At 39.9% G+C, this 12,272-nt stretch overlaps 1 protein-coding gene across 1 annotated transcript in view; it reads right to left on the bottom strand.

Moving 5' to 3' along the window:
* Positions 1–476: 476 nt before the first annotated feature.
* TGFB2 (transforming growth factor beta 2) overlaps positions 477–12,272 on the bottom strand; it is a 57,203-nt gene continuing 45,407 nt past the window's right edge. Inside the window, exons 3-7 of the mRNA XM_066316213.1 lie at positions 5,631–5,763; positions 5,402–5,512; positions 3,508–3,682; positions 2,810–2,963; positions 477–951 (exon numbers count right to left, since the gene is read on the bottom strand). Coding sequence (XP_066172310.1) covers positions 793–951; positions 2,810–2,963; positions 3,508–3,682; positions 5,402–5,512; positions 5,631–5,763 — 732 coding nt within the window. The 3' untranslated portion in view covers positions 477–792. The remainder of the gene's footprint in view (positions 952–2,809; positions 2,964–3,507; positions 3,683–5,401; positions 5,513–5,630; positions 5,764–12,272) is intronic.

Raw genomic sequence — 12,272 nt, 5'->3', positions numbered from 1 at the left:
TATTAGTAAATTATTCAGTATTTAAAACAAGAGTTTGAGACCTTACAAGAAGTCTCTCTAGGCAGCTGGCATGAAAAATAAGGTATTTTAAAGGCAGAGTTTGTCAGTAATGTAATAACTGATTTCTATTTTAATCGAACTAAACTAACCATGACTTTTCTGATTCTTTTGAGCTTGTGTTCCTTTAGGCTTTATATGTATTTCTGGCAGTTTATTTGGTCTCCACTTTGTCCACACTGGCTGGTTTTTGTTTTTCCAATGGTGATACAGAAATGTTCATCTGATAGTTTTTACACACAAATAAATAATGCACTGTTAACTCTACAGCTAAGAGGAATGGGTAGGATGCCTATTGCATAACAATACAGAGAGATCAAGTAAGGCACGGGACAGATACAGCAACTCCACTTCATGGGATTTTCCTGTTTTTTTCCTTTCACATAGTAACACTAACAAATTTCTTCCAGTGTTTATTATTTAAAAGGTTTCTTTTTTTCTTTAACTTTGCTTCTTGTCTATCTCACACTATGTGTAGGTGAAATGTAGGAAAAAGCCTTCAATGTTTTGCTTCAGATGCCAGTTTAAAAAAAAAACAAAACATAACAAACTTTCAAACAGTTCAGACTAGTACCGCTTTTTTTTCTTCGTTTTTTTCTTTTAACACTGATGAACCCGGGTTTTATTTTTTCGTTCTTTCCTTCTCATTCTCTCTTTCTTTTTTTTCCTTGGTTATCTTTTTTTCTTTTTTTTTTTTTTTTATAAACACACATCATGCTGTTTCAGGGATATCCTTTAGCTGCACTTGCAAGACTTTACAATCATGTTGGACAGCTGTTCAATTTTGGGTGTTTTTCCAATGTAGTAGAGGATGGTGAGGGGTTCCAAATCTTGGGACACACAGCATGGAGAGGCTGAAGCTTCTGGATTTATAGTGTTATATAAGCTGAGCACCTAGAAGGAGAAACCAAAAAAGAAAGATTAAGGCAGCTACCTCTAATGAGCGAACTGTTTTCTGCATCACTTTTTTCCACAGCACCTGAGAGAATGCCCACTGAAAGCAGTATGAAGATTCCTGGATTTTAGGGGGTTTTTTTTAATGCTTTTGCACTTCAATTTGGTGTCCACAATATGCCTGAATTTCCTAAGGTTTTGTCCATACAGTCTTAAGCCTCAAAGCAGGTACATACCTGGAGTCTGCCTCTAATGTTTTGTCCCTTGAATCAACAGGCTATACTATATTTACTAGTACAGAGGAAATGGAAAGGTTTTTTTATCTGTTTCTTCAAGTGGCCATTTGCTGTTTACAGGATTTTGAATTTACAAGTGACCAAATAGAAAAGACTCTTCTTCAGAACATAGGCACTCCTCTTCTTTCACCCTCTGCATATGTTAATTAAGTACATAAATGCGACCCTGCAAGCATCAGGACTCAAGGTGCAGTTACTCCTGCAGAGACCCAGATGCATGGAGTTGCCACCTATGTCACCCTGGATTCCTGTGCATGGTTCTCTGCAAGGGAAGTATGTAGGGTTAGCCACTGATGATGCATAGGTGCTCCTGAGGATGCCATTAATGCCTTAGCCAAACACCAAGTAACCTCTTCCTAGAACTTCCACACAACATTTGCAGCCTAGAGAGACAGAAGATCTGTTCAGGATAGCAACACTAACTACGTTATTAGGCAACTTCTGGCTCCTTGGGCAATTATCCAAACCACATATTTGTGACCATGACAGTTACTCTTCCTCTTTCCTTTAAAAACAAGTGCAGTTCCAAAATGTGTACACCATTACTCCACACCAGCAGGGAAACATACTCACCTTATTTATACCTCTGCCTGCTGAGATTGCTTACAGTACAATGTCAGAAACAGTGACAGCTACAAAAGGGTCTGTAAACTCAGGAAGAACATGGTACCATGGTTTTCCCAACCAAAAGGAACTCAAGCCATCCCTTGGGTACAGAGAGTTCTTTGCTGGCTGACATTGATCTGTCATTTTAAGGGAGGCTTGAAAAAGGGGAGACATCATTCTTAGTATAGACCCAAGGGTGAAATTCTTACTTTATGACAACTATGATGCAAATGTCTGTCTCTTACATTTACTGTCTAGACATCCTTAGTGATAGTTGAGAGGAAATTAGCACTTCACAGCAGAACACTACTCATCCTAAGGCAGTTAGCTAAAATACCACATCTAATCCCTAAAATAAAAAGTCCCATCCCAGACAGCTATGATTTGGTTCTTCAACATCCCATCCACAAAGTCCCTCTTCCCCCATATAAATCTTCAAAGTGTAAGAAAGATTATGTCTTTTGAAGTAAAAGACAGACAGCTTATCAGTATATCTTCATGAAATTCAGCATGGCAGGTGATAACCTTGAAATAGCAGGTCATAAAAGTAGATGATGACCAGGTGTACAACTCAGCCCTTCAGTTACTCAAAGTGCCTCCCTCACTGTCTTTGCTGACCAAACTCATTGTGCCATCTTCCACTCACATGTATAATAAAAGGCTTTTTCCAAGCCGCCTCCAAAGGAGACATACTCACAAAAAGTATCCAATCCAACCACGTGTTCGTACCAGTGAACACATATATTTTAAAAAAAGATAAATTTCTGGGTTAATATGTTTCTCCTATTTCAACACTAGCTTGAGGCCATGTGCGAGTTCCCCTCTACAGGGCCACATTTCATCATCCTTAGTTACCGAGACTAACTCTGGACACTGGTGCTGATGCCAGTCCCAGAATCATAGCTCAACTTGCAGTTATGAAACAGAAGCTGAAAATTAGCAAACCCATTACTTACTCTGCTGTGCTGAGTATCTGAGCTCCATAAATACGGGCAGGCTCCTGCACAGAAATTAGCATGGTATCCTTTAGGTTCATGAATCCATTTCCAGCCAAGATCCCTCTTGAAGTCAATATAAAGTGGGCGCAGACAGCAATTATCCTGCACATTCCTGGGAAATAAAATACAAACACATTGGTCAAAACAAAGACAACACCGGGAATGAAAATAATCCTGTTGCTTACTCCCTGAATGATCCTTTACAGGCAGGCAAGTCTGAGTCACAAAAATCCTCAGCTAAATCAAATCAATAGTAGCTAATGGTCTAACTGAAATGACAGCTACTACAGGATGCTTAGACATGGCAGGACTTGCTCATACAGACAAAGCTAATGGCTTCCCTGGAGGACTATTCAAGTGTTTTCCTGCAGGTCCTACAGAGGAGACTTTGAGTAGGTGAACAAAGTGAAGGTGCTAATTTGGCTCTAACTACAGAGCTAATGCATCTGGGAATCATCCCAGATGGAACTGAGCTTCACAAGAATCTGCTCGGCCTCTGTGGGATTGGAGACCTGCTGCACACAGACCCTGGATCTGAGAATGAGAGTGTGCATTCTGTATAAATGCCAACTGTAAAGAAACATGATAAACAACTGCATGACACCTCCCAAGCTGGTAGGACTGAGTAAGAATATTGGATGTGCAGGCATAGTTACCTAAAACAATAGGCAGCATCTAGAGCACGCTTCTTCCGCCGACTGGGCTGTTGCGACTCAAGTCTGTAGGAGGGTAACAACATTAGCAGAAGATGTGGGGTCTTCCCACTGTATTTTTTCCTATTGGACTTTAAAGCTTTCACATCACCACTGGAATATGTGTAGTCATCAATACCTTCAAAAAATACATTTTGGTGATAAACATTGTGTTGCTTTTTCTTCACAAATTAAATAAACCATCTCTTAAAAAAATTCTCTCAGAAACTGGGCCATGATGGTGTCAGCTGGGCATGTTTACTGGGGAAGTGGGGGGAAATTTCAACCCAAGAGGCCTAAGATATTCCCAGTTCTCATGTTAGCTGTTTTATCAACCCTCCCACATTCACATCTGTTTAATGGCATTTCAGTACATTTACCAGAAACATTTAAATGAGTAACAGAGAAGGTACTTTCAGTCATTGCATCTGTGTGTCTTAGCTTCAAACACCCCATGCAGTGATTCTTCTGTTGCTTCAGTTAGAGCAATACTCCCAACTTTTAACAGGCCTGTACCTCTTAAAACCTTTTAACACACTTAAAGCTGCTCTGGATACTTCACCTTCATTTCCCACTCTCATTTCTATCCCATTAGTTTCCTCCATCACATTCACTCCTTTCTGATACTTGTAATTTCCCTGTCTTTCATTGCCAATTTATTTAAATCTGCTAATTTTCCCCAGAAAGTCAGTTAGTCTAGTCTCTTCTTTTATATAGGCATGGCACAGACATTGATCAAAGTACTTCTTCTTGAAATGGCAATCCATGGCCACACATTCTGTATTCTCTTTTAACACTAACTGTCTCACTAGCTTCTTATCATGGCAATAGCACAGGCAAGAGACTCAAGGTATTGACCTTTCAGAGGAGTCACGTTATGCCTTTTGTTAAGATCAAATAGAAAATTAACCTCCCCAATCAGATACTACCGCCTAAACAGAAAAAGATAGACTATTCCTTTCTTAACATATGCGATTATAGCGACCAAACATCATACTAACAATTTTTTAAATGCACACAGTGGCCTTAATCATATGTACAGTACATGTATTTACTTACAGGAAAAAATTCCAAAGCAGTGAAACAATGGTTAGAAAAACTCAAGACTTGACAAGGAATATAGCCAAATACTTGGACCACAAGTGAACCAAATCATGACACATTTCAATAAATGAGAACTTCATGAACAGAATTAAGGTTTTTGTTCTAATATAGCTATAGATTCATATGTGCTGGTGGATGGTAACCGTAGTACAGTCAAACATAATTTCTCTTTGCGAAACGGAAAGTTCAATGGCTTGAAAACACAAGAGAACTTCTAAGACCTTGGTATATTTACTCCATATCACCTTGCCTGCTGTCCATAAAGAGCACATATACTCATAACCCACACAGTTTTTTTATTTTTTAATGCCCACTCATTCCAATCTTTTCAACTATGTCTGACTCATTACAGTACTAGGATGGAGAGCAAAAGGGCTTTTTTGAAAATATTGAGCTATTTTTTCATTACTATCCAACAATGGATGGCAAACTGTGCAAGAGTCTTCACTAAATCCAGAACTGTATGTATATCCTGTGAGCATGCTGCAATGCAGACTCTTAAAGACATCAAAACCGCATGCATGGAATGGGACAGCTTTTTCATGCCTTCTGATTTTACAATTGTTCAGGTGATATAGTTTTACCCTTGTGACTTTACTACTGTTTCCTACCAGCTGAGAATCATGATTCTCAAATGAGCAAGTTTTCAATCAGCTGAATGCCATTTAGGAGGCAGAAACAGCTTTTTGTTTCCTTCCTCAATTAGTGCATACCACAACATCTTAAAAAGCTGGATTTTTTTTTCTTTGATTACCTGCAAATCTTGTTTCAAGCTCCTCACTTTTATTTGGGATGATGTAATTATTGGAAGGCACGAAGGTACAGCATGGACAATGTAAGCTTATCTTAAATCCAAGATTCCTGTCTGCAAAACATAAAAGTGAGTGGAGTTGGTTTTTACACATGGAATGACTTTGAAATACTCCTGAGTTAACGGAGGAGCAGCTGGGGCAGGAGTGCAGGCAAAGAGCACTTTTTGTCACCTCTGTGATGGAGCCACTCATGTACAGTCTCAGTGACATCAAAAGACAACCATTCTCCTTCAGCTCTTGTTTTAACTACTTTGCTGTCGATATAGCGCTGTCCTGGTGATGATAATTCTTTAGATTTTAAAACCTGCAAGAAACAACAAATAAGATTGCCTACAGGTTAACATTTACCTGGTTGCTTTTAAAATGGACCAGTAACATTAGAAAATAGCAAAAGAAACTATTACAGCTGAAACTTCTATGCAGTAGATGAACATTCATGCACATTTTCAGAAAGAATCTTCTTAGGGTGTGCAAGGAGAAGAACAATACAAAAACACCCGAATGAAATCAGCTTAGGCTCCCAAGCAAAACACACCATCACATATCCCTTTGTGAGAGTAATCCCACAGAGAGAATTGACCTGAAAACTCATCCCGTAATACAAGTGCTGAAGAGATCACAGTAATCATCAAAAGAAGTTATTTTACCTTCTTCAGCAATATTTACACTGGCTAGAACATAAGATGCCAAAGTCCAGGCTGTACAATGTAGTCTGTACACTGAAGATACTACACTGTTCTCCTATAACTAACCTATGGCATGGCCTTATTCATGCTTTTAGCCTTCCCTCTGATTTCAGGTGCTAACCATACATTAAACAGATGACCATGCACAGATTTGTGCAAGGGGTGAGGCTGCTTCCATCCAAACTTTGATGCAGGCTGTATTTCATTTGTGTCAAATGTTTCAGCAAACTTTCTACTGAGCAAGCAATAAAAAAAAAATACCTGAACAAAAGAAAACCAGGCCCTGCATGACCAGAATTTCAAGTGCCCACAGTCCTCCTCATCCCAGGCAAACAGCTCAGTGGGTGCCTTCCCATATACAAGCATAGTCTGCTATTGTTTACCTAACTCTAGGACAGAAACAATTGGTCTTATGACTGTTAACAGGTTTCTGGATTTCTGGTTATTACTCTGTTGATAGTTTTGTGATGCAGGGAGCTGGAATGCCATGCAACATTAAGCCAACTCCAATCAAGATACCACACGATAACATCACTTTGTAACTTTTGGCATGCCAGCTGTGAGACTTCATATATTGTTTTGGGTTTTTTCTTTAAGCACCCAAGTCCATCTCCAAATGAGTAACTGACAACATCTCATTGTTTCCTCCTATTTTCTCAGCCCAGAATGACCTGACATCTAGCAAGCACTGCTGTAATAAAATCATGTAAAGAAAAATATTTCAAAAGAGGTGTGAAACTATGTCATCGTGATAAAATCAGGCTTTGCGTAATTAGACAGGCTTGAAAAGCTCAGATTGTGTCCAGCATGTGAAGTCAGAATGCAGAGTCTCTCTGTTTACTGCAAGGCAGTGCTTCATCTCTCATAGGCCAACAGCATGGCTCCTACAATAACATTTGTCTTATGAAAAGAACAGCAACATGACAAGTTCTTTGTCTTCTTCCTGATCAACACATTTAGCAAAAAGCCACGAGAAGATGTTGGTTCAAGTCCAGAAGATTACTAAGGGCCCCTGGTAGGCGATGCTGAGTTCCCCAGTAGAAACTAAGGGCACTCAAACAGTGAACATTGGGACTCCTTTTTATGAGGTAACCTTCAAACAAAGTGTCTGAACAACTGTTTACAGAGAGTCTGGCAGCAGCAGGGGGACTACCACTGCTCAGAAGTGCCAGAGGGATGAGAGAATCAGTAATCAATGCTGGGAAAGTCCCAGAGAAGTACAAATATAACTTTGCCTTCCCTTTGGTCTTTATCAGGTCAAGTGTTTCTGAGGATGCAATGCAGCTGTCATTCTGCAAGGATGTGTTGGGACTGGGGGGGGACAGATGTGGGGTGTGAGGCAAATGGGACACAAGAACTTGGCTCATTTCTCTTCCTTTCTGCACAGTCATATCTTTCCAAAGACTCCAGAAACTGCATACCTCAGTTTTGGCAGTGATGTAAGGACTAAAAGTAAGTAATGTGCCAAAAGCAATCTCCTGATGTTAACTATAATTGGTCTTAGACATATTCTGAAGACACAGCTGTGCCTTGGTATCAAAAATAAATGTATTTATCCCAGTCTTTATCCCAATTGCTACCAAAAGACAGAGTCAAGGGCTGTCAGTGTGTACCTCGAATAAAAGGCATTTGTAAAAGTACAAGAAATCATCACTGCATGTATCCAATGGTACAAAGAAAATCCATCCCCACTGTTGAGCTGAATGACAAGAAAAGTGTTGGCAGGTTTCTCAACTGTATGGCACTGGGGGACAGGGTGGACACTGTGGGTTAAAAGAGCTGGATATTATCCATCCTATCGTACCCACAATATCTGAAAGTAAAGTTTCTCTCCATGTTGTTTACACAGCATGTTCAGGAAAAAAATTATAAAGAATGAGGTAAAAAGTCACAAACTAAGTATGAGATAGTTTCCACAATTTACACCATGGGTTGAACAGGCACTGGCAGTTCTTAAGCAAAACGCTGTTAAATGAGAAAAGTGTCACACTTAGTGAAATTAACTTCACTCTCCTTCTCCTGGGTTAAGCATCTTTGTTGTATTAGAGTGATGTATGACCTTAAAAACCTGAGTACTTGTAAGCAAGAATAATCTTCTAGCCTCACCATTTCCATTTTCCCTTCTTTTTCTCTTACACTGTTGTGAGTGTGGAAATCTAATGGAAGATAAAATTCTAGGCTGGATCCTCAGAGTCCATTTTCTCCCACAAAGTAATCTGATTTTCTTTTCCTACGCTGCTTTCTATTTCCATCCACACTGAAGCAATTGCACTCTATATGGTGGCAAACAAAGGGGCCTTTTTGTAGGAATCTCTCAGAAATTTTTACAGCTACAACATATTCTTCAAATGAGTCTTCCAGAAATTACTACATGAAATAAGCATTTGGGGTTCTGCCTGCCATTTCCCCGCTTTGGTTTGCTTCTTTTTACTTTGTCCTAGACTTCTGGTTTTAACCACCCCCATCAGCAACATACCTTTTTCTTCCAATACACCCTCAAGCCTACATCCCCAACGAAAAGCTTCTCTTTCATTGTTTCCAATCCTTTCTTCCTACTAGATCAACTAATTTAGTTTCAAAAAAGAGTAAAAGCCTTTTCTGTGCCTTGCAGCTTTTGTGCTTGAAAGCTTGTCTACTTCTTAAAACCACACTGATTGGTCTTAGAAGAGGTATTACCTTCCCCTGTAAACATTGCCTTGCCTTACCTATAAACACCGCCTCACCTTCATGCTTAGCCCATCACAACCACATCAAACACCATTATCAGAACTGCTGCTGCACAGCTTGTACCTGCAGGAGCTAAATGAAAGCCTTTATGAAAAAGTCTTCAGTGTACTAAAAATATTAACAGAAGGCAAGGGGAAAAAAAGAAAATCCACAGAACAGAAAGTCAACTGAGTTAAACTTCCCCTTTAATCTTTTCTTACTTCCTTCTGGCACCTTACCCAAACACTCCCTCTTGAAGAAGCAGAAAGAGTTTGGTCTGACTACAGGCCATGACGTGGAAGGCTAATGTTTTCCAGTGGGGGAATCCTGTGCATCACCCACTGCATGCAGAGACACAGATCCCATCATTTGCATGAGCAGGAGACAGAGTTTCCACACAGGCAGTCCCACTTCCCTGGCTGAGGAGGGACATCCCAACACCCACAGGTACAAACAGCCGGTGATGCACCCTGGGTGTGAGCACACACACCTCCACACATGCCTCAGAGAAGGCTCAGAGCCAACAAACTCGGGTTCTGGACATGGGCATGGCTGTCCAGGGATATCTGCTTACTCGGTCTTGCTTCCAACAGAATGGTAATGTAGCACTGCCTGTTATAATAAATGATTACACAGCGAACATACGCACACGATCACATGCTGTGAGGATGAGCTGCGTGGGAAAAAGTGTTACCCAAAGGTGATCCACCAGACTTCTAGACCAGTATACAGAGTAATTTTCATTCAGCAGCAATGCTCTAAATTCTAGGAACAATTTCAGGTTTTTTCTACCCCGTTTTTTTGTGACTCCTCCCTTTCACAGGAAAACCACCAACTAAAAAACTTCTTAATCTTCTCTTGACCAGTGTCTTGTACACTGCCTTCTTCTATACACCCACTGCTAACCTACCTCTCATACACTTTTTTCCAATTCTGAGGCTTCTTGAAAACACCTGGTGAAAAAATTATCTTAAAAACACCTATGAAGAGTCTCTAGATGTCACATGCATGCAGCTACTGCCAGCAGATCAAGGTGAAACAATCACATGAATAAATGAATAATGCAGTTAATTTCAGGAAATGGCTTATGAAGAAGCCAGATGCAAACAAAGCACTGCTCTTGTTTGTACAGCTCCATATGTTTAGGAAGCCCAGCCGGGGATCTTGGCGATGACAGCACTCACATGCCACCCTCATCAGGCCTGCCAGATTTCTCGTATTTTACAAATCCTGTTGAAATCTACTCTTCTTCCTGCTCAGTCTTCTGGGGGAGAACCTCTGCTCAGTTGGCAGGGACTTGTCTGTGCTCCTCTTCATCCATTAAAGGAGGCTGACTCATGATGTTATCTTGAAACCATATCCCAAACCACCATGACCAGTGCATTCAGCAGTGAAAAATTTTAGTTTTGTCACAAACTGGTTTCAGAAGAATGAGGAGTTTCCAGAAAATACTGATTTGTAAATTCTGTCACTAGCTATGCCTATTTTTCAGACTAACTGGAAAACACTAACAGATACATTTTTAAAAAAAAAAATTAGCATTGAGTAGTCGAATTCTTCATTAAAATACTGGAGGATGAAACTGTTTATTTATAGGCACGCATGTTTATACCCTTGAGAAACTATCACACAGTTCTGAGTATAAAAGTAAGGGTAAGGATTATCTTAGTCTGTATTTTATAAACTGTAAAGTACACTGAGAACACTACATAATTCATGATAACAAACAAAGCAGAATGCTTGCAAAATTAGCAGAAGCATGACTTCTTTGAAGCATGGGGCATATCAGAAGTTGACATAAGCAGAGTAGCAGCACTCGGTGTCAGTGTAATTAAACTGGTTCAAAAACAAACTTGAAAAAACTCCTAAGCCCAAGACTCTGTTAAAAGAAACATAATTATTTTGCTCAAAGTTTCCTTCGCCTACTCCCCCGCTCATATATTTAGGCAGCTGAAGCAGGGGACAACTGAATCAACACATTAGTGTATGTATTCTAGACAATAACTGCTGACAGCAGACGCCAGAACAGCCTGTCTTCGTGACTCATTACATAGCCAAAAGGAAAAAATTTGACATGAAGATACACTGGTTCTTTCAAATAACTAGAGCTCCAGAACAGCAACTTGTTTAGCTCATTTCAGATTTGGTATTCTGGCCAATAACTGCTTCTAGTTTTCTATTGTCACCACAATCAGACGCCAAAGAATAGGAAAATTACAATTAAGTATGATTTACATTTTTATTATGATTTTTGGCTAATAAATTCACCACCTCCTCAGCAAGCAAACAAACAAAAAGCTGAATGTGGTTCACCAGTGATGATACACAGGCTGATGCATCAATGACATATATCTGCTGCAGCCAAGAAAACCAAGAGCATTTATAGCTGGGTTTGAGAATTATGGTCACCAACAGTTTGGAAACATTTTTGGTGACTTACAGTTTCTTAAAACCAGCTGATGAACTTTCCAAACATAGTAGTAAGATCATATGGCCACTTAAAAATATCTATCCTATTTCCTGCATTGCCTTGGAACTTGAAATGGCCACTGCTATCAGCCAGTGTGGGTTCTGCAGTCACTGAACAGCAGTAAATATGGCATTATCTTGTGAAAACCTGCTATTAAACTGTCTTTCCTCTCCATTCATTCTGGACTGTCTGATCTCCTCCCTCCAGATGCTGTTGGCCTCCTGATAACTTCCTTCCTTTCCTTCCCTTCTCTGTCATTTCAGACTCCTGTGATGTTCTTGTGTATTACAACATCTTGGCAGGCTCACTACTCTTTCTGTTACTTATCAGTCATTAGCCACGATTTCCATTGGAACTTCATGGTCCTTTTAAAAATAATGGAAATAACCTGACATGTAAGCTTAAAGTAAATAAGCCCAAACAATGAGATCCAGTGGTAAATGATGTGCTTATGTTAGTTAACATGAAAGCAGAGATAAGTTCAGCTATACACAGAATGGCTCTAAACTGCCATTTAGGATGACCTTTTCCGAACCAGAAGGAACTGCAGGGGACTCCAGCCTAACTCTCTACACTGGAATGACCAGATTCCCAAGGTCTGCATAAGAGGCTGCTTGGCATTTCCAAATTCTGACATACTATTCACCTTACTGAAAGACTCACTCACTCACTGCCTGGTTCCAGGTTTCAAAAGTCTCCTCGGACAGCTCTCAGGGACTTCAGCCAGCTCTTTCTGAAACTCACAGTTAAAAAATGGCCATGCTAATTATCAATCCTTTCTCATTCCCTGGTGAAATCTGAGGCCTTTGATCCTATTTTGGACACAAGGAAAGGCAAATCATTGATTCTGCTACAAACCTCTCCAGTTTCTTACTCATTATATGTGAAAACATATGGTGTAAAGTGCAAAACTTCCATACAGTACCTTTTGCCAGATAATCAGGAATCTAC

The sequence above is a fragment of the Sylvia atricapilla genome, chromosome 3 (genome assembly GCF_009819655.1).
Source record: "Sylvia atricapilla isolate bSylAtr1 chromosome 3, bSylAtr1.pri, whole genome shotgun sequence".
NCBI classification, from domain to species: domain Eukaryota; kingdom Metazoa; phylum Chordata; class Aves; order Passeriformes; family Sylviidae; genus Sylvia; species Sylvia atricapilla.
This window is presented reverse-complemented; position numbering and strand designations above follow the sequence as displayed.